Raw genomic sequence first — 25777 nt, 5'->3', positions numbered from 1 at the left:
CACCAAACACCCACCACCCAGCACCACCCAGTACCCACTACCCAGCACCCAGCACCCACCACCCACCACCCACCACCCAGCACCCACCACACTCAGTACCCTCAGAATCCTCATTACCAAGCACCCTCAGCACCCACCACCCAGCACCCACCACCCAGCACCCACCACCCCACCAGCCACACCCACCACACTCAGTACCCTCAGAATCCTCATTACCAAGCACCCTCAGCACCCACCACCCAGCACCCACCACCCAGCACCCACTACCCCACCAGCCACACCCACCACACTCAGTACCCTCAGAACCCTCAATACCCAGCACCCTCAGCACCCACCACTGATAAAATAATTTATACGTTTAAGGTTTTGACTAAATGATTCCACCCTGAAAATATATAACTGAGAGATTATCATACTAATTCTATAAATGTGTGTGCATAGGACAAGCTGAGACATGCAAGGAAAAGGGGAAGTGTTAACCCAATCCCAAGATTCTCCACTGAGTTTATTTGTTTGCCAAATTCACATTTACACAACTACTACTTTCCAGAATGTTGATGTATAATTTCTAGAATAGAGTGGCATGGTGGCCAAGTGGTAAGACGTCGGTCTTGTCAACCGAAGATCATGGGTTCAAATCCCGTCCGTGACTGTATGAAAGACATGTGAAATCATGGACCTGTGCTTTTATTGGAGGACTTTGCAGAAAAAGCAAGTTGTATCAAATATTGCAACACAGCTATTATAGTAAGGGGATGTATCTCTATGGTAGAGCCAGTACTTTACATGTATGCGGTCCAACGATAATCCCCAACTTCTCTGTTGAGTGTTATTAGTTGTTAAATTATCTTTTGCACAACTCCCACTTTCCAGAATGTTGACATTCTAAGAAGGAAATAGATATGCTAAATCATCTGTTTCTGTAAACTGAAGCACATGGGTTCAATCCTTGTTCCACGTTTATGGAAGATAGCTGATATTATGGAAATGTACATTCATTAGAACAGTGTAAAGAAAAGGTCAATTGTATTGATATGACCACTGCGACCTGTATGCTCTAGTCGACTGGCCCTCGCTACCTATTCGTCACCAGACCCACTGGCTCCAGGTCATCTATAAGTCTATGCTAGGTAAAGCTCCGCCTTATCTCAGCTCACTGGTCACGATAACAACACCCACCCGTAGCACGCGCTCCAGCAGGTATATCTCACTGGTCATCCCCAAAGCCAACACCTCCTTTGGCCGCCTTTCCTTCCAGTTCTCTGCTGCCAATGAATGCAACGAATTGCAAAAATCGCTGAAGCTGGAGACTTATATTTCCCTCAATAACTTTAAACGTCAGCTATCTGAGCAGCTAACCGGTCGCTGCAGCTGTACATAGCCCATCTGTAAATAACCCACCCAATCGACCTACCTCATCCACATATTGTTTTTATTTACTTTCTGCTCTTTTGCACACCAGTATTTCTACTTGCACATCATCATCAGCTCAACTATCACTCCAGTGTTAATTTGCTAAATTGTAATTACTTCGCTACTATGGCCTATTTATTGCCTTACCTCCTCATGCCATTTGCACACACTGTATATAGACTTTCTTTTTTTCTATTGTGTTATTGACTGTACGCTTGTTTATTCCATTTGTAACTCTATGTTGTTGTTTGTGTCGCACTGCTTTGCTTTATCTTGGCCAGGTCGCAGTTGTAAATGAGAACTTGTTCTCCTCTAGCTGACCTGGTTAAATTAAGATGAAATAAAATAAAAAAAGAAACATTTTTTTCTTTACCAGAAAGGGGATGTAGCTCAGTGGTAGAGCGCATGCTTCGCATGTATTAGGTCCTGGGTTCAATCCCCAGCTTCTCCATTTAAAATTATTGCATTGACCCAACTCCTACTTTACAGAATGTTGAAATTTTAAGCAGGAAACAGAGATGTGCTAAATAATTTGGTCTTGTAATCTGAAGAACATGCGTTCAATCCCTGTTTGTACATTTATAGAACAGAAGTGGCATTGTTGCCAACTTTTATGGCGTCATTTTCAAAAACTGAAGTTCATGGGTTCGATCCCAGTCTGTACCTGGTTTAAGAATTGCTGCTATCATTTCATTGTAGTTTCAATGGAGTGGTGTATATAAAAAGTACATTGTATTAATATTGCATTTCATCTGCAAATGAAATGGGATGGAAGCCAGAGGGGGAGTGCATGCAAAATATGTATGAGGTCCTCGGTTCAATCCCTAGATTCTCCACTGAGTTTATTTGTGTGCCAAATTCACATTTACACAAGTACTACTTTCCAGAATGTTGATGTATAATTTGTAGAGTAGAGTGGCATGGTGGCCAAGTGGTAAGGTGTCGGTCTTGTAAACAGAAGATCATGGGTTCAAATCCCGTCCGTGCCTGTATGAAAGACATCTGATATCATGGACCTGTGCTCATATTGGAGGACTTTCCAGAAAAAGCAAGGGGTATCAATATTGCAACACAGCTGTTATAGTAAGGGGATGTATCTCTATGGTAGATCCAGTACTTTACATGTATGCGGTCCAATGTTAATCCCCAACTTCTCTGTTGATTGTATTTAGTTGTTAAATTATCTTTTGCACAACTCCCACTTTCCAGAATGTTGACATTCTAAGAAGGAAATAGATATGCTAAATCATCTGTTTCTGTAAACTGAAGCACATGGGTTCAATCCTTGTTCCACGTTTATGGAAGATAGCTGATATTATGGAAATGTACATTCATTAGAACAGTGTAAAGAAAAGGTAAATTGTATTGATATGACCACTGCGACCTGAATGCTCTAGTCGGCTGGCCCTCGCTACCTATTCGTCACCAGACCCACTGGCTCCAGGTCATCTATAAGTCTATGCTAGGTAAAGCTCCGCCTTATCTCAGCTCACTGGTCACGATAACAACACCCACCCGTAGCACGCGCTCCAGCAGGTATATCTCACTGGTCATCCCCAAAGCCAACACCTCCTTTGGCCGCCTTTCCTTCCAGTTCTCTGCTGCCAATGAATGCAACGAATTGCAAAAATCGCTGAAGCTGGAGACTTATATTTCCCTCAATAACTTTAAACGTCAGCTATCTGAGCAGCTAACCGATCGCTGCAGCTGTACATAGCCCATCTGTAAATAGCCCACCCAATCGACCTACCTCATCCACATATTGTTTTTATTTACTTTCTGCTCTTTTGCACACCAGTATTTCTACTTGCACATCATCATCAGCTCAACTATCACTCCAGTGTTAATTTGCTCAATTGTAATTAGTTCGCTACCATGGCCTATTTATTGCCTTACCTCCTCATGCCATTTGCACACACTGTATATAGACTTTCTTTTTTTCTATTGTGTTATTGACTGTACGCTTGTTTATTCCATTTGTAACTCTGTGTTGTTGTTTGTGTCGCACTGCTTTGCTTTATCTTGGCCAGGTCGCAGTTCTAAAGGAGAACTTGTTCTCCACTAGCTTACCTGGTTAAATAAAGATGAAATAAAATAAAAAAAATAAACATTTTTTTCTTTCCCAGAAAGGGGATGTAGCTCAGTGGTAGAGCGCATGCTTCGCATGTATGAGGTCCTGGGTTCAAACCCCAGCTTCTCCATTTAAAATTATTGCATTGACCCAACTCATACTTTACAGAATGTTGAAATTTTAAGCAGGAAACAGAGATGTGCTAAATAATTTGGTCTTGTAATCTGAAGAACATGCGTTCAATCCCTGTTTGTACATTCATAGAACAGACGTGGCATTGTTGACAACTTTTATGGCGTCATTTTCAAAAACTGAAGTTCATGGGTTCGATCCCAGTCTGTACCTGGTTTAAGAATTGCTGCTATCATTTCATTGTAGTTTCAATGGAGTGGTGTATATAAAAAGTACATTGTATTGATATTGCATTTTATCTGCAAATGAAATGGGATGGAAGCTCAGAGGGGGAGTGCATGCAAGATATGTATGAGGTCCTCGGTTCAATCCCAAGATTCTCCACTGAGTTTATTTGTGTGCCAAATTCACATTTACACAACTACTACTTTCCTGAATGTTGATGTATAATTTGTAGAGTAGAGTGGCATGGTGGCCAAGTGGTAAGGCGTCGGTCTCGTAAACCGAAGATCATGGGTTCAAGTCCTGTCTGTGCCTGTATTTAAGACATCTGATATCATGGACCTGTGCTCTTATTTGCAGAAAAGCAAGTTGTATCAATATTGCAACACAGCTATTATAGTAAGGGGATGTATCTCTATGGTAGAGCCAGTACTTTACATGTATGCGGTCTAACGTTAATCCCCAACTTCTTTGTTGATTGTATTTAGTTGTTAAATTATCTTTTCCACAACTCCCACTTTCCAGAATGTTGACATTCTAAGAAGGAAATAGATATGCTAAATCATCTGTTTCTGTAAACTTAATCACATGGGTTCAACCCTTGTTCGACGTTTATGGAAGATTGCTGATATTATGGAAATGTACTTTCATTACAACAGTGTAAAGAAAAGGTAAATTGTATTGATATGACCACTGAGACCTGTATGCTCTAGTCGGCTGGCCCTCGCTACCTATTCGTCACCAGACCCACTGGCTCCAGGTCATCTATAAGTCTATGCTAGGTAAAGCTCTGCCTTATCTCAGCTCACTGGTCACAATAACAACACCCACCCGTAGCACACGCTCCAGCAGGTATATCTCACTGGTCATCCCCAAAGCCAACACCTCCTTTGGCCGCCTTTCCTTCCAGTTCTCTGCTGCCAATGACTGGAACGAATTGCAAAAATTGCTGAAGCTGGAGACTTATATTTCCCTCACTAACTTTAAACATCAGCTATCTGAGCAGCTAACCGATCGCTGCAGAAAGAAAAAAAAAATTCTTTCCCAGAAAGGGGATGTAGCTCAGTGGTAGAGCGCAAGTTTTGCATGTATGAGGTCCTGGGTTCAATCCCCAGCTTCTCCATTTAAAATTATTGGCTGAGAGGGCCCTAGTGGAGATGGCTGGCTGACAGGGCCCTAGTGGAGATGGCTGTCTGAGAGGGCCCTAGTGGAGTTGGCTGGCTGAGAGGGCCCTAGTGGAGATGGCTGGCTGAGAGGGCCCTAGTGGAGATGGCTGGCTGAGAGGGTCCTAGTGGAGATGGCTGGCTGAGAGGGCCCTAGTGGAGACGGCTGAAGAGAGAGGGCCCTAGTGAAGCCATCACCCAGCACCACAGCACCCATTACCCACCACCACACACCACCCACCACACTCAGTACCCTCAGAACCCTCATTACCCAGCACCCTCAGCACCCACCACTGATAAAATAATTTATACGTTTAAGGTTTTGACTAAATGATTCCACCCTGAAAATATATAACTGAGTGATTATCATACTAATTATATAAATGTGTGTGCATAGGACAAGCTGAGACATTCAAGGAAAAGGGGAACTGTTAATAGACAGCAGACAACTTCTGACTACTGTGAAACTGATAAACAGGAAGGTCTCCCCACCCAGGGAGGGGAGAAACCATTGGGTTTGCAGTAGATTATGTAACATGGGGCAGGATATGATAAGCAATGTGATGGAGAAAACTTGTAAATAAGCATTGACAGTGTTAAATAGCCATCAGACTAGCCGTCTACCACCCGGTTACTCAACCCTGCACCTTAGAGGCTGCTGCCCTCTATACATAGACATGGAATCACCACTTCAATAATGGAACACTAGTCACTTTAATAATGTATACACTACCGTTCAAAAGTTTGGGGTCACTTAGAAATGTCCTTGTTTTTGAAAGAAAAGCCATTTTTTTTGTCCATTAAAATAACATCAAATTGATCAGAAATACAGTGTAGATATTGTTAATGTTGTAAATGACTATTGTAGCTGGAAACGGCTGATTTTATGTGGAATATCTACATAGGCGTCCAGAGGCCCATTATCAGCAACCATCACTCCTGTGTTCCAATGGCATCGTTGTGTTAGCTAATCCAAGTTGATCATTTTAAAAGGCTAATTGATCATTAGAAAACCCTTTTTGCAATTACGTTAGCACAGCTGAAAACTGTTGTTCTGATTAAAGAAGCAAAAAATCAGGCCTTCTTTAGACTTGTTGAGTATCTGGAGCATCAGCATTTGTGGGTTCGATTACAGGCTCAAAATGGCCAGAAACAAAGGACTTTCTTCTGAAACTCGTCAGTCGATTCTTGTTCGGAGGAATGAAGGCTATTCCATGCGAGAAATTGCCAAGAAACTGAAGATCTCATACAACGCTGTGTACTACTCCCTACACAGAACATCTCAAACTGGCTCTAAACAGAATAGAAAGGGGTGTGGGAGGCCCCGGTGCACAGCTGAGCAAGAGGACAAGTACATTAGAGTGTCTAGTTTGAGAAACAGACGCCTCACAAGTCCTCAACTGGCAGCTTTATTAAATAGTACCGGGCAAAACACCAGTCTCAACGTCAACAGTGAAGAAGCGACTCCGGGATGCTGGCCTTCTAGGCAGAGTTGCAAAGAAAAAGTGTCATGGCAATTTCCAATCCCAATGATGATAATAACAATCACTATAGCTGTGACCAATTCTCCAGAGGTTGTAAGGCCCCTGGTTAATAGAAGAATTAGACTAAGTCCCAGATTTCTGCAAAAGGTTAGTTCTTTATTCAGAGAGCTCTACAAATCATGCAAGCACATAGCCATTTATACCTCACGTTTGGTCATACCATATGTCATACCCCTTATAAATGCCCCTCCTCTTCTTTAACACTGTCAATGCTAATTTACAAGTCTTCTCCATCACATACATTGCTAATCATGTCCTGCCACATGTTACATAATCTACTGCAAGCCTAATGGTTTCTCCCCTCCCTGGGTGGGGAGATCTTCTTCCTGTTATCAGTTTCACAGTGGTCACAAGTTGTCTGCTGTCTGTTAACAGTTCCCCTTTTCCTTACATGTCTCACTTACATTGCTAAATAGTAAAGTCTTAGCTTGTCCTATACACACACACAGTTATAGAATTACAGTCTTATAATTATAATTCTTTACACAGTTATATGTTTCAGGGTGGAATCATTTAGTTATTACCTTAAACATAAATTATTTTATCAAAAAGCCATATCTCAGACTGGCCAATAAAAAGAAAAGATTAAGATGGGCAAAAGAACACAGACACTGGACAGAGGAACAGAGAATCATAAAAAAACAGAGATTTGCAAGATGATTATAAATGAATGCACATTTTTTTTTTTCAATTTAAAAAAAATAGTTTTTTCGTATTTTTGCGAGCGACATGAATCAACATTATAGATTTCAATGTCATTATAGTTCAATGTCTGGAAAATCAGAAAATATATGAAATCTGAATATACACTCAGTGGCCAGTTTATTAGGTACACCCCCCAGTTCACGAAAATGGTTCGCTCCGACAGACACGTGGCCATGGCTTGCTATATAAAGCAGGCAGACAGGCTTTGGGACTTCCTGGAGGGGGGTCCGACTCGATACTAGATGGGTACACCTAATAAACTGTCCACTTGACAGGATTAAAAAAACAACAACAATAGAGACAATTCTATTCATAATAATCATAGATAATGACCAGCTTTACAATTTCATCAATATACTTTTTTCATAAATTTTAATAATTATTAATTAATATCATTATTCATCACCTTCCTGAGCAGTTTTTTGTAAGTTTTAATTTTAATTTGGTCTTCCCTTCTCACGGTTCACCAATTGCTTTTCCATCATCCTCATCACCCTGATCATTAACTGCCTCAAATGCATGGGGTTGTATTGATCCCCCTTCATCATCATCATCCCCACCCTGATCATTAACTGCCTCAGATGCATGGGGTTGTATTGATCCCCCTTCATCATCATCATCCCCACCCTGATCATTAACTGCATCAGATGGACGGGGTTGTATTGATCCCCCTTCATCATCATCATCCCCACCCTGACCATTAACTGCCTCAGATGCATGGGGTTGTATTGATCCCCCTTCATCATCATCCTCCCCACCCTGATCATTAACTGCATCAGACGGACGGGGTTGTATTGATCCCCCCTTTCCATCATCCCCACCCTGATCATTAACTGCATCAGATGCAGGGGGTTGTATTGATCCCCCTTTTCCATCATCCCCACCCTGATCATTAACTGCATCAGATGGACGGGGTTGTATTGATCCCCCTTTTCCATCATCCCCACTTGATCCCTCTTGTGGTTTTGAAGTTTTATGTAAGTCATCAATCATGTCAAAAGCTAAATTCGATATTTTATCCCAATCAAATGTATGAGCGTCTCCTACTGCCCCCTCACCTCTCTGTGTCTCTGGAAGGGACACTGATGGGTTTCCCCCCTCATCACTATTTACCTTCTGGTCTTTATTCGTTGTCTCAGTAAGGGGTCTTATTTGGCTCACTGTAACAGACACATACTCTTTAGCTTTCTCCTTTAGAATGTCTCTCATTATAATTTCAGTTTCTTCCAAAACACTCTCCTCATATAAATGCCTGTGATAAGATTTACAACAAGCCTCACAAAATGTGATACAACAACCGCGATCAGGCGTGTTCTGACTCCCAGGCGTGTTCTTAGCATGGCAACGACATGGAGGTATGATAGACAGGATGAACCCAAAAGCAACAGCCAGCAGACATAACAAACCAATAACCTGAAAGAAAATGATGACAAACACATTAGTATTGTAGGATGGCTTCTGTCAAAATGTATTTCACACCTTGTTGATTTAGGGGACGGGACTTCACACTAGGATGTAAATATCACACCCACTGTTCAGAACGGCTTTGATATGTAGGTCTTTAGAGTTCACACCAAGACTCACAGTTGGAGACACTTTACTGACTTATAGTTCATGTAAGGTTTCATCTGTCAAAATGTATTTCATACCTCAACAAAATTATTATAGATGACGACCCCGTGCCCCGTAGAAGCTCCGGCATCACTAACTTTCACCACATCACCTCTTCATAAATCTGTAGCCGTCACAGTGCAGTAAATTACAAGATATATCGAAAAATACGACGAGGCACTCACCAACGAATCATTTCTGAGTTGAGCCAGGGTATTTTTGTCTTCAGGGATGAGCACATTTTTTTTGCAGGGAAGATCAACTTTGTCATTAGGGAGATTGTTTCCACAGCACACGTACCAGTCTCCATCGATGAGCACAGATGCAATCCAAAGCAACCCGACACAGAATGACTTACACAGAAGGGAGCACAGTCTACAGCCAAAATGACATTTGAGACTCCGTCTGCATGTGAACCGACATAGTCTTTTGAACATCTGATCCGTCCAGAGAACGAGGAACATCAACAGAAAAACTGGAATCAGGATGTACATGACACAGTTCAAAACTTCAGGTTTGCAGCTGCAAACAAACTCTACATGAAACACAGTGTACTGAATGAAGATGAGAGTGATTATTAGATAAAAACTGCCCCCTTCTGCCAATCTTTTCACTATGTTGTCGATCTGACTTGCAGGTAAAATTAAAAAATTAAACAGCACGCGCTCCAGCAGGTATATCTCACTGGTCATCCCCAAAAGCCAATTCCTCCTTTGGCCGACTTTCCTTCCAGTTCTCTGCTGCCAATGACTGGAACAAATTGCAAAAATCACTGAAGCTGGAGACTCATATCTCCCTCATTAACTTTAAGCACCAGCTGTCAGAGCAGCTCACAGATCACTGCACCTGTACATGGCCCATCTGTAAACAGCCGACCCAATCTACCTACCTCATCCCCATATTTGTTTTTGTTTTTCTGCACTTTTGCACACCAGTATTTCTACTTGCACATCATCATCTATCATTCCAGTGTTAATTGCTAAATTGTAATTACTTCGCAACTATGGCCTATTTATTGCCTTACCTCCTTACTTCATTTGCACACACTGTATACAGATTTTCTATTGTGTTATTGACTGTATGTTTTGTTTATTCCATGTGTAACTCTGTGTTGTTGTATGTTGTCGAACTGCTTTGCTTTATCTTGGCCAGGTCGCAGTTCTCAATGAGAACTTGTTCTCCACGAGCTCACCTGATTAAATAAAGGTGAAATAAAATTTAAAAAAAAATAATATATATTCCAGAAATGGGATGTAGCTCAGTGGTAGAGCGCATGCTTTGCATGTATGAGGTCCTGGGTTCAATCCCCAGCTTCTCCATTTAAAGTTATTGCATTGACCCAACTCCTACTTTACAGAATGTTGAAATCTTAAGCAGGAAACAGAGATGTGCTAAATAATTTGATCTTGTAATCTGAAGAACATGCGTTCAATCCCTGTTTGTACATTTATAGAACAGAAGAGGCATTGTTGCCAACTTTTATGGCGTCATTTTCAAAAACTGAAGTTCATGTGTTCGATCCCAGTCTGTACCTGGTTTAAGAATTGCTGCTATCATTTCATTGTAGTTTCAATGGAGTGGTGTATATAAAAAGTACATTGTATTGATATTGATTTTATCTGCAAATGAAATGGGATGGAAGCTCAGAGGGGGAGTGCATGCAAAATATGTATGAGGTCCTCGGTTCAATCCCAAGATTCTCCACTGAGTTTATTTGTGTGCCAAATTCACATTTACACAACTACTACTTTCCAGAATGTTGAAGTATAATTTGTAGAGTAGAGTGGCATGGTGGCCAAGTGGTAAGGCGTCGGTGTCGTAAACCGAAGATCATGGGTTCAAATCCTATCCCTGCCTTTATGAAAGACATCTGATATCATGGACCTGTGCTTTTATTGGAGGACTTTGCAGAAAAAGCAAGTTGTATCAATATTGCAACACAGCTATTATAGTAAGGGGATGTATCTCTATGGTAGAGCCAGTGCTTTACATGTATGCGGTCCAACGTTAATCCCCAACTTCTCTGTTGAGTGTATTTAGTTGTAAATTATCTTTTGCACAACTCCCACTTTCCAGAATGTTGACATTCTAAGAAGGAAATAGATATGCTAAATCATCTGTTTCTGTAAACTGAAGCACATTGGTTCAATCCTTGTTCCACATTTATGGAAGATAGCTGATATTATGGAAATGTACATTCATTAGAACAGTGTAAAGAAAAGGTAAATTGTATTGATATGACCACTGCGACCTGTATGCTCTAGTCGGCTGGCCCTCGCTACCTATTCGTCACCAGACCCACTGGCTCCAGGTCATCTATAAGTCTATGCTAGGTAAAGCTCCGCCTTATCTCAGCTCACTGGTCACGATAACAACACCCACCCGTAGCACGCGCTCCAGCAGGTATATCTCACTGGTCATCCCCAAAGCCAACACCTCCTTTGGCCGCCTTTCCTTCCAGTTCTCTGCTGCCAATGACTGGAACGAATTGCAAAAATCGCTGAAGCTGGAGACTCATATTTCCCTCAATAACTTTAAACATCAGCTATATGAGCAGCTAACCGATCGCTGCAGCTGTACATAGCCCATCTGTAATTAGCCCACCCCATCTACCTACCTCATCCACATGTTGTTTTTATTTACTTTCTGCTCTTTTGCACACCAGTATTTACTACTTGCACATCATCATCTGCTCATCTATCAATCCAGTATTAATTTGCTAAATTGTAATTACTTCGCTACTATGGCCTATTTATTGCCTTACCTCCTCATGCCATTTGCACACACTGTATATAGACTTTCTTCTTTTCTATTGTGTTATTGACTGTACGCTTGTTTATTCCATTTGTAACACTGTGTTGTTGTTTGTGTCGCACTGCTTTGCTTTATCTTGGCCAGGTCGCAGTTCTAAATGAGAACTTGTTCTCCACTAGCTTACCTGGTTAAATAAAGATGAAATAAAAAAAATTTAAATAAACATTTTTTTCTTTCCCAGAAAGGGGATGTAGCTCAGTGGTAGAGCGCATGCTTTGCATGTATGAGGTCCTGGGTTCAATCCCCAGCTTCTCCATTTAAAATTATTGCATTGACCCAACTTCTACTTTACAGAATGTTGAAATTTTAAGCAGGAAACAGAGATGTGCTAAATAATTTGGTTTTGTAATCTGAAGAACATGCTTTCAATCCCTGTTTGTACATTTATAGAACAGAAGTGGCATTGTTGCCAACTTTTATGGCGTCATTTTCAAAAACTGAAGTTCATGGGTTCGATCCCAGTCTGTACCTGGTTTAAGAATTGCTGCTATCATTTCATTGTTGTTTCAATGGAGTGGTGTATATAAAAAGTACATTGTATTGATATTGCATTTTATCTGCAAATGAAATGGGATGGAAGCTCAGAGGGGGAGTGCATGCAAAATATGTATGAGGTCCTCGGTTCAATCCCAAGATTCTCCACTGAGTTTATTTGTGTGCCAAATTCACATTTACACAACTACTACTTTCCAGAATGTTAATGTATAATTTGTAGAGTAGAGTGGCATGGTGGCCAAGTGGTAAGGCGTCAGTCTCGTAAACCGAAGATCATGGGTTCAATTCCTATCCCTGCCTTTATGAAAGACATCTGATATCATGGACCTGTGATTTTATTGGAGGACTTTGCAGAAAAAGCAAGTTGTATCAATATTGCTACACAGCTATTATAGTAAGGGGATGTATCTCTATGGTAGAGCCAGTACTTTACATGTATGCGGTCCAACGTTAATCCCCAACTTCTCTGTTGAGTGTATTTAGTTGTTAAATTATCTTTTGCACAACTCCCACTTTCCAGAATGTTGACATTCTAAGAAGGAAATAGATATGCTAAATCATCTGTTTCTGTAAACTGAAGCACATGGGTTCAATCCTTGTTCCACGTTTATGGAAGATAGCTGATATTATGGAAATGTACATTCATTAGAACAGTGTAAAGAAAAGGTAAATTGTATTGATATGACCACTGCGACCTGAATGCTCTAGTCGGCTGGCCCTCGCTACCTATTCGTCACCAGACCCACTGGCTCCAGGTCATCTATAAGTCTGTGCTAGGTAAAGCTCCGCCTTATCTCAGCTCACTGGTCACGATAACAACACCCACCCGTAGCACGCGCTCCAGCAGGTATATCTCACTGGTCATCCCCAAAGCCAACACCTCCTTTGGCCGCCTTTCCTTCCAGTTCTCTGCTGCCAATGACTGGAACGAATTGCAAAAATCGCTGAAGCTGGAGACTTATATTTCCCTCACTAACTTTAAACATCAGCTATCTGAGCAGCTAACCGATCGCTGCAGCTGTGCATAGCCCATCTGTAAATAGCCCACCCAATCTACCTACCTCATCCACATATTGTTTTTATTTACTTTCTGCTCTTTTGCACACCAGTATTTCTACTTGTACATCATCATCTGCTCATCTATCCCTCCAGTGTTAATTTGCTAAATTGTAATTACTTCGCTTATGTCGTGTCTTTGGCTATGCCGGATTAAGTGATATGACATGCTAACTTATAAAATTATTTCTCTGTAATTAATATTACCTGATTAAGCTAATCATGTAAATGTAATTAACTAGAAAGTCGGGGCACCACAGAAGAACGTTTATAGAGCTGTTATCTTCTGAATAAACTCTTAAAATACTTAGTAATATTTTACATCGATAGCAGTCAATCTTATCTTATTTTCAATCTCATCATGAAAGTTATAAATTCTTGGTTATCTTCACGAACCCTGGCTAACAAGTTGAATCAGCAATACAAAATTGGGTTTAATTATTTATTTACTAAATACCTAACTAATCACACAGAATTACAAATACACAGAATACAATGATGTCATACAGAAAGCGTCCTGGCGGACTGAGCCTGTATCATGGCTGGTTACACAAAGGAAAAGGGGGTTGGGCTTGAATGAAAGAGCGGGAAGATTTAGGAACAGAGAAACAGCAGCTATGCTATCGTAAATACATTATCTTATGCATTCTAAATTACCGCCCATTTGGAAAAGGAAAATGCAATAAATATTTACTCTGAGCTGCGCTTCGGTAGATTGGTCGTAGATGCTGGCCGTGGTTGGCCAACAGATCTTCCTGTTGTGTAGTGGAAGAATGTCAATGGTGGTGGTATCTTCGTCTGGTTGTTAGACTGGATCCGTCGTCCGTCCTTTCCTAGCCCACGTTAGCAGCGGCTAACTCAACGGCTAGGAAGTATCACTTCTGTAGTGAATAAGCTCAAAGTTCATACCAGTTCATAACATAGCTCACGCCGAGGTTGGCTTAGTTCTGTTCTTGATATGGTTTAGTTAACATGTCTGTCCTTATAACGTCGAGGCTGCAGACCTCTCGTACTGGAACACGGAATGTCTTTTCGTCAAAGACTTATATAGTGGAGAGGGGGAAGGAGGGGTTTCATCGTTTATAACCCCATGTCTCTTCACAGGGTTGGCCACTGATCGGCAGGGCACTTTCCCTATGAAAACCCAATTCTCTCATTTGGAAGCTAAAATTACATTTAATCTCCTAACAAACAATTTCAATATCAAACATTTCAATTGCATAACAATTCCATGTGACTCTGATAACTAGAGGGTGTATACTTTCTCCGGTACAGTTTATGTCGTCCTGCCATCAATCATAATGTCTCAGATAACAATGAACTGACATACATACTCATTACGTTATCAAGCATATTTCCAACTGGTTTTATTAACAAAAGATGGTTCCTTTCCCTATTTGTTTGATGTTCCCAGACTCTCTATATTTAACACAGGCTATTCCAGTCCTTCAGTAGGATCAGAGAGAGAGGGGAAGGGAGAAGGTATTTATGGGGGGGTCATAAACCTTACCCACAGGCCAACGTCATGACACTACTATGGCCTATTTATTGCCTTACCTCCTCATGCCATTTGCACACACTGTATATAGACTTTCTTTTTTTCTATTGTGTTATTGACTGTACGCTTGTTTATTCCATTTGTAACACTGTGTTGTTGTTTGTGTCGCACTGCTTTGCTTTATCTTGGCCAGGTTGCAGTTCTAAATGAGAACTTGTTCTCCACTAGCTTACCTTGTAAAATAAAGATGAAATAAAATTTTTAAAAGAAACATTTTTTTCTTTACAAGAAAGGGGATGTAGCTCAGTGGTAGAGCGCATGCTTTGCATGTATGAGGTCCTGGGTTCAATCCCCAGCTTCTCCATTAAAAATTATTGCATTGACCCAACTCCTACTTTACAGAATGTTGAAATTCTAAGCAGGAAACAGAGATGTGCAAAATAATTTGGTTTTGTTATCTGAAGAATCAAATCAAATCAAATCAAATTTATTTATATAGCCCTTCGTACATCAGCTGAAATCTCAAAGTGCTGTACAGAAACCCAGCCTAAAACCCCAAACAGCAAGCAATGCATGTGAAAGAAGCACGGTGGCTGGGAAAAACTCCCTAGGAAAAACTCCTGAGAAAGGCCAAAAACCTAGGAAGAAACCTAGAGAGGAACCAGGCTATGAGGGGTGGCCAGTCCTCTTCTGGCTGTGCCGGGTGGATATTATAACAGAACATAGTCAAGATGTTAAAATGTTCGTAAATGACCAGCATGGTCAAATAATAATAATAATCATAGTAATTGTCGAGGGTGCAACAAGCACGTCCGGTGAACAGGTCAGGGTTCCGTAGCCGCAGGCAGAACAGTTGAAACTGGAGCAGCAGCATGGCCAGGTGGACTGGGGACAGCAAGGAGTCATCATGCCAGGTAGTCCTAGGGCTCAGGTCCTCCGAGAGAAAGAAAGAAAGAAAGAAAGAAAGAGAATTAGAGAGAGCATATTTACATTCACACAGGACACCGGATAAGACAAGAGAATACTCCAGATGTAACAGACTGACCCTAGCCCCCCGACACATAAACTACTGCAGCATAAATACTGGAGGCTGAGACAGGAGGGATCAGAAGACACTGTGGCCCCATCCGATGATACCCCCGGACAGGGCCAAACAGGCCGGATATAACCCCACCCACTTTGCCAAAGCACAGCCCCCACACCACTAGAGGGATATCTACAACCACCAACTTACCGTCCGAAGACAAGGCCGAGTATAGCCCACAAAGATGTCCGCCACGGCACAACCCAAGGGGGGGGCGCCAACCCAGACAGGAAGACCACGTCAGTGGCTCAACCTACTCAAGTGACGCACCCCTCCCATGGACGGCATGGAAGAACATGCCTTCAATCCCTGTTTGTACAATTATAGAACAGAAGTGGCATGATTGACATCTTTTATGGCGTCATTTTCAAAAACTGAAGTTTATGGGTTCTATCCCAGTCTGTACCTGGTTTAAGAATTGCTGCTATCATTTCCTTGTAGTTTCAATGGAGTGGTGTTTATAAAAAGTACATTGTATTGATATTGCATTTTATCTGCAAATGAAATGGGATGGAAGCTCAGAGGGGGACTGCATGCAAAATATGTATGAGGTCCTCGGTTCAATCCCAAGATTATGCACTGAGTTTATTTGTGTGCCAAATTGACATTTACACAACTACTACTTTCCTGACTGTTGATATATAATTCACAGCGTAGAGTGGCATGGTGGCCAAGTGGTAAGGCATTGGTCTTGTCAACCGAAGATCATGGGTTCAAATCCCATCCGTGACTTTATGAAAGCCATCTGATATCATGGACCTGTGCTTTAATTGGAGGACTTTGCAGAAAAGCAAGTTGTATCAATATTGCAACACAGCTATTAAAGTAAGGGGAAGAATCTCTATGGTAGAGCCAGTACTTTACATGTATGTGGTCCAACGTTAATCCCCAACTTCTCTGTTGAGTGTAATTAGTTGTTAAATTAGCTTTTGCACAACTCCCACTTTCCAGAATGTTGACATTCGCAGAAGGAAATAGATATGCTAAATCATCTGTTTCTGTAAACTGAAGCACATGGGTTCAATCCTTGTTCGACGTTTATGGAAGATAGCTGATATTATGGAAATGTACTTTCATTAGAACAGTGTAAAGAAAAGGTCAATTGTATTGATATGACCACTGCGACCTGTATGCTCTAGTCGGCTGGCCCTCGCTATGTTGATGATCAGTTACTTGAGAAGGAGACCAAGTCAAGACGCTGGACCGGGTGGATTCAGTTTATAGTAGGCAGTTTATTATGAGACAAAGATATTTGCCAAAGCGTGCACGGACTCCTTCGTTTAGCTCATAGGGAACTAGCGGAAGAGCGCCCTGAAACATGGTGTGCATCCAATTTATACAATGAAATAACAGTGTGTTGACGTAGGTTGAGTCTAGTAGGTCCGCTCTCCTGACTGGTCGATGAGTGGAGGGACGGTCCATTCTCCAGGTGGTGTCGACTTCCCATTGGCCCTTGGCAGTGTCCTTTGTCCTCGGAGTCCAACACCCCTAAGTGTGTTTTTCTGCTAATTCGTGTCTGGGTGGTTGCGATATTCATGGAATGTTGTTTTTTACACCAGTGGTCGTGTGGCTAGGGCGCTTTCATGTCTTGACATTTTTGTGTGAGTGCTTAAGTCAGCCATCTGTCTCTGGGTGTGGTTGTGATTGGTATCAGTTGGTTGCTCAATATGTCTCTGGAATTTTGTTGTGTGCTGTTGTGAAGCATGTTGTGCAAATGCCCTCCTTATATATCATTAGGTAAAACGTTAGATTATCTTTATTACAAATCCCCCTCTTCACGTCTGCAAGACGTGACAAAGAAAAAGGGGAACAGGCTTGCTCGGCGGTAGGTACTTGTCGTCTCATTGATCTGAACTTTGACTCGGTCCGTAGCTCACCATCTGCTCCGTTATCATCTGTCTAAAGTTCTGGTTATTAAACCTCTTGCACACGGGACCAAACAACAACCACACAACCCAAACACACTCATACAGGTTAAAGCAGCCCATAATACAGTTCTTGCAACACTTTTCCATTTCCCAAACATGAGCTGTGTTATCAAAAATGTACGTACAGCAATGAGCCTAATCATTCTACCTACACCATCCTCTTTGCCCGTAACCTATCGAGAGTTAGTCTATTTTACCAGGTCATGAGGGAGGTGGCGGAAAATTGGTCAGAGAACCTCTTTACTGCATCCCCTGTTTCATTCATGAATCTCTGTTGATTAAATGATGTCATTAATTCAATCCACATTATTATTTATTGTCAACTACCAACGTAATGTAGTGTTAAAGCCTTCACATATTTGATTCATAACTTTGTATTCATCTGGAACCTCCCTGAGGATGCCAATAGCATCCATCTAGACAAAGCCATTCCCATCCTTATCAAAACTCCTCCTGTACCTACTTTAGCCTCCTATAACTGGTCTCTTATCACTAATTCAAACTGGTTGGACCTATAACCCCAGGGCGCAAGTTCCTAACCACCCTTTGTGGTAATTCTTGTCGTATGCGTCCTTCGCTGGTACTAGCCCACCCTTCATCAGTTATAGGTGCTATGAGGTTACACATTTTCTCCTGTGCTTTCAAACCTAAGTCAGTCACATTAACGATTACCTTTCCAGCCATTAAAATCATCTTAATTCTCGGTGCCATTCTTGTATCTATAACACTGGTGCTCATCAGGAATTTAGGTGAACCGAGGTGGGTTGGCTGAGTACTTCAATCTGGCCAACCTCTATTCCTGTACAGTTGTCTGCTTCCCCAGGAAATTGTTTAATGTTTACCTTAAATTCTACATCTTGATCTTCTTTGATTCCTTATTCTGTACGTCACTCATCAGTGTATTATATAGTTTATCTTTTACTTCTTCTCAATGACAACGGTAACCTATGTTTAGTACCCGTAGGTGTTGGATCTGAATGTATCAGAAAGATTAGACTATGATGCAGCTCAGAGTCTCTACTCTTCCCAAAAACCGTCAACCCTCTCCTGCCCTTAGTCTCTCTGCTTGGTACCACCCCATACTCATACCTCTAGGAGCACACACAGTGATGAACGGTCGGGATAGGAAATCTTCATTAAGGAGGTAACCCCCGGACCTTATTGGTTCTCGGTTCTTCTCCTAACTCTGTGTGTGATCATCAGTGCTCATATGTGTACATACCTTTTTGCAGTGGGTAACGTGGACCCAAATGACTCTCTCAGCTTTTCTAATGGCAAAGGCAATGGTTTAACAGCACCTGGTATGGGCCTTCCCAACGGGACTGCTTCCAGTTTTTTCTCCTCATGGACTGGATCCACACCCAGTCTCCTAGTTGGATTGAGTGAATCACCTTATCTTGTAATTCACCTGTTGGACACAAAATCTTGGACATACGGGTTTGGTTAAAAAACAGTCTTCTCATTTGCTCTGCTAGTATTTCTTCACTTCTATGTCTACCTGTTCTGGTATCTCTAACTCTGGCATTCTATAGGCTCTACCTAATTAGCTAAAATGTCATCCATCATTTAAAGAGATAGATCCCAGTATCAATACTAGGGATAATATCTTGTCCTCATTTTTTAGTTACCATAATCTTTTCCACCAAGTAAGTTGGGAACACTTCTACCCATTTGCTATGCTTATCTGTTATTTTTAAACACCCCTTCTTCCCTTCAATTCGGAATAGTTCAATAAGTCCATTTCCAGCAACAGACAACGTATTATATCAAAATTCCCTCGCTATTATTTTCTAATTAGTTAGCCTTTCAATTTAAACTAATCAAGCTATCAAAACGTTACATTTATATCTTAAACAAACGCTAGCAACCGTATCTCTCCAGGCAAAACATATCTTCCTACATTTTAGTCCCATGGTGCATGGGCTGGGATCCGAACCCAGGCCTCCCGCGTGGCAGGCGAGAATTCTAAACTATTCAAATGCATACTCGGGTTCAGTGTCTTCCAACTGAAGCAAAGGAAACATTAGGCCCCTATCAGCCTGACCAGGGTCAATAGCGGTGGTGATCAGCCTAGTAGCAAGAGTACGAGCGCATGGAATGCAACAGCATCCACAAAGAACGAGTATTGCGACAAAGACGGAAATAGAGACCAGTACTGACGATACCAGCATCTTATATTTACCGAACGCATCCATCCAAGAATCCCACATAGAGGTATCCACCCCCGAGTGCCGCTTCATCTTGCCGTTGAGAGTACGGAGACCCTCCAAGGCAAGCGTGAAACTACCGTCAGGAGCGGTATTATTAGGAATGAAGGTGCAGCACTGTTCCCCGAAGATAGTACATACGTTACCCTTTTCTGCCAATAGCATATCTACAGCAATACGATTTTGGAAAGCCATGAGCGAAGTTGCTTTCAATTGGGCGTGGATAGCTTCAAATCCCAGTTGAGTCCAATTACCCAATTTCTGAACATTAAAATGGATGTAATTTATTCTATCAATATTTTTGTTAATTGTGCACCACCAGCAAATAGAGGATTCAAACCCAGCAGCCACTTGGTCTACCAACTTCTATTCGTCGGGAACCCCCCTGGGGACCCCGATAGCGTCAATGTAGGTGGAGTCCCCGGCAGGTTGGGCCGCCGCGCGTTTTGACTTAAATGGCCCAACCTCGGTTCCCAGGGATTGGATACGAGCAAGAAGATCCCAAACACCCATGGGGTAGACAGAAATAGGCAGCAAGAGGTTAATTAGGCCACAGAGGCCAGTAATATTATCAGGCAATCTATCAAACAAGCGTTTACCCCCACACCACCACCACACATCCGCTCTAGAGAGGGGTTTGAATGATCCGTAAATAGTAAAAACGTCCAGACACCATCCGTCCTGGATATCCCCTACCCAAGCTTTACCCCCAGTTAGGTTGACGCAGGTAAAGCTGGCCTTTGCAACAACATAAGAAAATAACGGCTTCATGACGGAGGATAGCGCGATTGGGTAAACCACGTCCCAGTCAGAACAATTTGCATCTGGATTGTCTTGTGACATTAATGGAATCAGACATGTCGGGGAGATAGGGGCAGGCACAATGCGGAGCAATGGTCTTGGCCCCATGCAAAACACACAGTTCTGACGGGTGGTATTAGCTGCTTCCTCAGTAAGCAGGAGCCAGTTGTTAGTGAACCCGGAGATACCGGTAGCTATCTGGATGGTATCATCCAGAGTTGGCGGGAGGTAACCAAAGTAACTGGACCCCATGCTCCACCCTTCCTAGAGGCTGCCTCAGGAGATGAAATGTTGTCCTTCACTGTGACTGCTTGTGGGCTAGATAAATTAGTTAAGCAAATCCGCAGATTCCAGTCTAGGGAGTTTGGTACATATGGAGCGAGTACAAACGGCTGACAGCCTAGGCTTGTCCTTGGCCGAACAATAAATTTCAACCCCGTTGTAGTTGTAGATAATGTCAGGACCCTGCGCCAACCCTCGACATCGTCCCCCTCAGTCCAAGCGGACCAGTCTGGACCAGATTCGGACACTAGATTTTTCCAGGACCACTCGCTATAGCCCCCTAAGGTCATATACTATATTTTGTCAGTAAACTCCATCGCACTAGCCCACCCATTTCTAGAACGTCCCAGAAGCCCCCATGGCAATGTCACTGTAGTGGTGGTGTTTATGGCTAGACATAGGGTGGTGCTCCTAACTTTTGTTGGAGTACATGATTTGTCAGTGGAGACAGTGGAGCGTTTATGGATCCTGTGGTTTGTGGAAGGCAGGGTACTGTTGACTGTGGGTAGGTGAGTAAGTTGTTGCACTAGCCATGTGAGAGTTCCTAAGGATACTCCAGTAATAATTATAAAAATAACAAACAGGGGAGCTGATATCCCCAGCCGCTCCCAGGGAGGAAGGTACCCCGTCCCTGGGCGTGGCGCCTTAGGACGTGGAAAAGGGAGCTGTGGCCCCATTTCCCTCGTCTAAGGGATCAGTGGTTGGGGTCGAATCAAGGGCGCGTAAGTTGGCCCTGGTTTCAGTCAAAATTCTGGAAGGGGTTGGGGCTGAAGTGCAGTGTGTAAGGTGGTGCCAAGGCACCCCTGATTTACCTTTGACCTGGACAGAGTGTGAAGTAACTTCCTTCACTTCGTACGGTCCAGTCCACCTGGGTTCCAGCCACTTTCTCTTGTGGACTCTGACCCTCACCCAGTCCCCAACTTTTACCTTCAGTGGTGGCGAGTCTCCCAACAGCTCCCCCTCTTGGACCTTGCGGATCTGTGTGGAGAGAGCTGCAGAAAGTTCCGTCAGTTTTCTCACATAGTCAGACATTACAATTTGTTGTACATCAAGGGCGGGCATATGACCTCCCTCCCTTGGTGGACCAGGCATGATGGGTGCCTGCACCTGGAGAGGCTCTCATAGCCATCAATGCCAGGGGCAGGGCTTCAACCCAAGTCAACTTCGAACCTGCACATACCTTAGCTATTTTAGCCTTAAGGGTTTGATTGGCGCGTTCCACGAGGCCCTGAGATTGGGGCCTGTACACCGACCCAAATTTGTGTACAATCCCGAATCTCTCCTCCACCTGTCTCAGGTGCTTGTTACTGAAATGGGACCCGTTGTCGGATCGGATCTGTCTTGGAACCCCATACCTTGGTATGAGTTCGGTTTGCAGCCACTTTATGACTGACTTGGCATCCTCTCGTGCCGTTGGTATTGCCTCCACCCTCCTTGAAAACCTGTCTACCATTACCAAAAGGTACCTTTTTCCACCAACCACGTTATCTGGCCCCATGTCTGTGTAATCTATGCTAATGTCCTGGAAACAGGCGTTAGGGACTGGAGAAAAACCCATAGGCGTTTGATAGGGCTTCTTGGGGTTGTAACTTCCACATATGCTACACTCGTCGCAGAATAGGTCAGTCAAGTCTTTCAGATGGGGGTGCCACCAGATGTAGGACACTTTCTGTAAAGTCTTCAGTTTCCCCTCATGTGTAGGCCCATGGGCCTCTCGTATGAGTTCTTGGCACAGGTTTGCGGGGGCCACCAATCTGCCGTCATGGCACCTCCATAGTTCGTCAGGTCCTTTAGTGGCCCCCTTTTGTGCCCATACTGAGTGTTCGTAAGGTCCGGCTGCGAGTTGCAACTCCCTGATGTCGTGTGGGGTGAGTTCAGGTTGAGATGTTTCTGGTCGTAACACCATTTGTCTGGGAGTGTACCCGCCGGCTTTCTTAGCTGCTTTGTCGGCTTCGTCGTTTCCCTCACTAATTCTGTTTTTCAGCTGTTGGTGTCCTTTGCACTTCATTATGGCTACCTTTTCAGGCAGTGAGACTGACTTAATCAGTCTTTCCATTTGTGCCTTGTGTTTGATGGGGAGATTCCCTGTAGTGGTGAAATTTCGTCTCAACCATTGTGGTCCGTCGATATGGACTGCCCCATGGGCATAGGCTGAGTCGGTGTATATGTTTACAGTTTTTCCTTCTGCCCTTTCCAATGCTTGTGTTAGGCCTATGATTTCAGCCAGCTGTGCAGATGCAGGTTGTGGAATAATGGCTGCTTCCAGGGTAATGTGTGACCCATCCGGTAGTTGTTGCACCACAGCGTACGCTGCTATGTTTCCTTCTTCCCCTCTATAGCAACATCCGTCTGTGTACAGCCATAGATCAGGGTTTTGGTGTGGTTTGTTCTCCAGGTCAGGTCTCAGCTTCAGTTCTTGTGCTGCTCTTTCGGCGCATGAGTGGGGTAAGCCTTCCTCTGCGTTGAGTGCATCTGCCATGTTCTTGTCGGTGTTGACAAATGTGATGTGTGATTGGGTGCATTTGTTCTGTATTTTGTTTTTTCTTTCAGAACTGAACGTGAATTCCTTGCTCATCAGGTACGCTGCCACTCCATGGTGGGTATGAATTTCCAATGGATGACGCATCACTAGATGGGCTGTTTTTTCTATGGCTTTTGCCACTGCTGCCACGTACCTGGAACATGTAGTTTGACCTATTTCGATGTGGTCTAGTTTTGAGGAGTGGTACATCAACACTCTCCTCTCCCCCTCTTGTTTCTGAAATAGGATGGACGATGAGAATCCTTCCTTTTCAGAAACATCCAGATGGAACTTGTTTTTGTAGTCAGGTGCAGTGAGAGCTGCGGCCACGGATAGGTCTGTTTTCAGGAGTGCAAATGCCTCGGAAGCTTCAGGTGTCCAAGCCAAAGAGGCGTGCAGGTTTCTCGCACCAGCCACACGCACCATTTCTCTCATAGGCTCGGTTCTTGCTGTATAGTCAGGGATATGTGTACGGTTGTACCCTGTCAGGCCCAAAAATGACAGCATACCCGAAACAGTGATGGGGCGTGGGTGATGTAAGATAGAGTCTCTGTGGGCTTTGGAGAGTCCCGCTCCTTCACCCGATATCTCTCTTCCAAGGAAGAGTACGGTTCTGCGACAGGATTGGACTTTGCTCATTTTCACATTGTATCCCTTGTTTGCTAGGAAGTCCAGCAGAGGTTTTGTCATTAGTAGGCAGAGATCAGAGTTAGGAGCGGCCAGAAGGAGGTCGTCCACATACTGGATGAGAACCACTCCATCGGGAATTTTCAATTCGCCCAGCTGTGTTTTGAGGATGTGATTGAAGATCCCAGGTGAGCACCTGTATCCCTGTGGGAGAACCGAGTACGTGTACTGCTGGTGTTCATACGTAAATGCAAAGAGTGGTTGAGAAGCCACATCCAGTGGGATGCTGAAAAACGCATTTGCCAAGTCCACTACTGTGAAGTACTGGTGCTTGGGAGACAGGTTGCTCAATGTGATGTGAGGATCTGGGACAGGAAGATCAATGGGTACAGTAACGTCATTTACTGCTCGGAAGTCTTGGACCATCCGGTGAGTTTCACCTCCTGCCTTTAGCACCGGTAGAATGGGAGTGTTCCATGGGGATATAGTTTTGTAGATGACTCTCGCTCCTAGTAGGCCTTAAATGGTAGGCTTGATACCAGTGATTTGTTCGGGCTTCAAGCGATACTGGGTCCGGAAAACAGGCTGTTGCTCAGGGTCCACAAGAGTGATGGTAACCGGTGCTACCTGGAGCTGTCCTACATCAAATGGGGAGGTGGTCCATATCTTTTCATCCACCGTCGAGATCAGCGCTGCAGTGGATGGGTGGTCGGTATATGGCTTACCATGGTGTCTTAGAAGGGTCAGCCGTTCTGGGTGGCAGAGCTCTTCCGTGTCAATATCAAGGAATCTCCACATGTTTTCAGTAGTGGCTTTGTGAATGCCGGCCGTATGGGTGGGCTCCCACTGGAGTTTGGAGGCTCGTCTGATCATTGGACCAAGGCTCCGTGCCTCGAAACCATTACCTACAGCGAGTGTGACGTGAGGAGCTGACTCCTCTCCCAACAGGTACCAAGACTTCAGGTGAGGTTGCAAGATGACAGGAGCTGCTACCCCCTCTTGTCCACATATTATCGTGCAGCACCTGATTGATGGCGTGAGTGGCATCATGTTCTCATCCCAGTCATCTGTGTATGGGTTGTCGTCGTTGTCTGTGACATTGAGGGTGCAGTGCACCTCTGCCTGTGGAGTCTTGTATGGGTGTAACGTGTAGATCTGTGTTTTCAGCTGGTTGAACTGGAACTGGATGCGTGGAGTTCCTATTCCCGTTGAAATACACTTCAACCAATACATTTCTTGAGTTGCAGATAGGACAGGGGCCGGTAACATGAGGACCTTCACTGGTTTGCTTGTGGTGGAGAGAATGGGGCAGGTGGAGACCTCCACGCCGTTGTTAGTCAAATATATAGAGCACTGTAGTTTACACAAGAGGTCTCGTCCCAACAGGTTGATGGGGCAGTTGGGGCAGTACAGGAACTGATGTTTGAGTTTTAATAGGCCCCATGAGAAGTGTAAGGGGACGGTTTTCTTTTGAGCTTCGGGGTTTCCTGACACCCCCACCACCTGAATGAATTCCGAAGATAGTTGCTGACGGGTTCGGATAGCAGAGTATGTACAACCTGTATCAACTAGAAATTGATGGGGTACCCCTTCAATTTCACAC

The 25777-nt window shown here is 43.4% G+C and overlaps 1 protein-coding gene and 12 non-coding genes across 13 annotated transcripts; 12 read left to right on the top strand and 1 right to left on the bottom strand.

The window, feature by feature from the left end:
* The first annotated feature begins 580 nt into the window (after positions 1-580).
* Positions 581-652, top strand: trnat-ugu (transfer RNA threonine (anticodon UGU)). Its single transcript has one exon. It is a non-coding gene; the product is annotated as a tRNA-Thr (tRNA).
* A 1140-nt stretch (positions 653-1792) lies between these two features.
* Positions 1793-1864, top strand: trnaa-cgc (transfer RNA alanine (anticodon CGC)). The gene has a single exon. It is a non-coding gene; the product is annotated as a tRNA-Ala (tRNA).
* Positions 1865-2330: 466 nt separating this feature from the next.
* On the top strand, positions 2331-2402 carry trnat-ugu (transfer RNA threonine (anticodon UGU)). Its single transcript has one exon. It is a non-coding gene; the product is annotated as a tRNA-Thr (tRNA).
* Positions 2403-3542: 1140 nt separating this feature from the next.
* On the top strand, positions 3543-3614 carry trnaa-cgc (transfer RNA alanine (anticodon CGC)). Its single transcript has one exon. It is a non-coding gene; the product is annotated as a tRNA-Ala (tRNA).
* A 467-nt stretch (positions 3615-4081) lies between these two features.
* trnat-cgu (transfer RNA threonine (anticodon CGU)) lies at positions 4082-4153 on the top strand. The gene has a single exon. It is a non-coding gene; the product is annotated as a tRNA-Thr (tRNA).
* Positions 4154-4889: 736 nt separating this feature from the next.
* Positions 4890-4961, top strand: trnaa-ugc (transfer RNA alanine (anticodon UGC)). Its single transcript has one exon. It is a non-coding gene; the product is annotated as a tRNA-Ala (tRNA).
* Positions 4962-7222: 2261 nt separating this feature from the next.
* Positions 7223-9477, bottom strand: LOC115182764 (uncharacterized). The gene is made up of 2 exons (XM_029744210.1): positions 9047-9477; positions 7223-8663 (listed from the first exon to the last, which is right to left on the bottom strand). Exons 1-2 carry the CDS (start codon positions 9353-9355, stop codon positions 7707-7709), a joined length of 1266 nt encoding a protein of 421 aa, XP_029600070.1. The 5' UTR covers positions 9356-9477; the 3' UTR covers positions 7223-7706.
* A 631-nt stretch (positions 9478-10108) lies between these two features.
* Positions 10109-10180, top strand: trnaa-ugc (transfer RNA alanine (anticodon UGC)). The gene has a single exon. It is a non-coding gene; the product is annotated as a tRNA-Ala (tRNA).
* Positions 10181-10646: 466 nt separating this feature from the next.
* Positions 10647-10718, top strand: trnat-cgu (transfer RNA threonine (anticodon CGU)). The gene has a single exon. It is a non-coding gene; the product is annotated as a tRNA-Thr (tRNA).
* Positions 10719-11859: 1141 nt separating this feature from the next.
* trnaa-ugc (transfer RNA alanine (anticodon UGC)) lies at positions 11860-11931 on the top strand. Its single transcript has one exon. It is a non-coding gene; the product is annotated as a tRNA-Ala (tRNA).
* Positions 11932-12398: 467 nt separating this feature from the next.
* On the top strand, positions 12399-12470 carry trnat-cgu (transfer RNA threonine (anticodon CGU)). The gene has a single exon. It is a non-coding gene; the product is annotated as a tRNA-Thr (tRNA).
* Positions 12471-15016: 2546 nt separating this feature from the next.
* Positions 15017-15088, top strand: trnaa-ugc (transfer RNA alanine (anticodon UGC)). Its single transcript has one exon. It is a non-coding gene; the product is annotated as a tRNA-Ala (tRNA).
* Positions 15089-16468: 1380 nt separating this feature from the next.
* Positions 16469-16540, top strand: trnat-ugu (transfer RNA threonine (anticodon UGU)). Its single transcript has one exon. It is a non-coding gene; the product is annotated as a tRNA-Thr (tRNA).
* Positions 16541-25777: the final 9237 nt, after the last annotated feature.

The sequence above is a fragment of the Salmo trutta genome, unplaced genomic scaffold (genome assembly GCF_901001165.1).
Source record: "Salmo trutta unplaced genomic scaffold, fSalTru1.1, whole genome shotgun sequence".
NCBI classification, from domain to species: Eukaryota; Metazoa; Chordata; class Actinopteri; order Salmoniformes; family Salmonidae; genus Salmo; species Salmo trutta.
Note: the sequence above shows the minus strand (reverse complement) of the source record. Positions and strands in the feature narration are given on the sequence as shown.

Coding starts and splice junctions, on each gene's coding strand:
- LOC115182764 (XM_029744210.1), bottom strand. CDS start 9,355: ATGTACATCCTGATTCCAGTTTTTCTGTTGATGTTCCTCGTTCTCTGG. Junction 8,664..9,046: donor AACTCAGAAATGATTCGTTG/GTGAGTGCCTCG, acceptor ATTTTCTTTCAG/GTTATTGGTTTGTTATGTCT.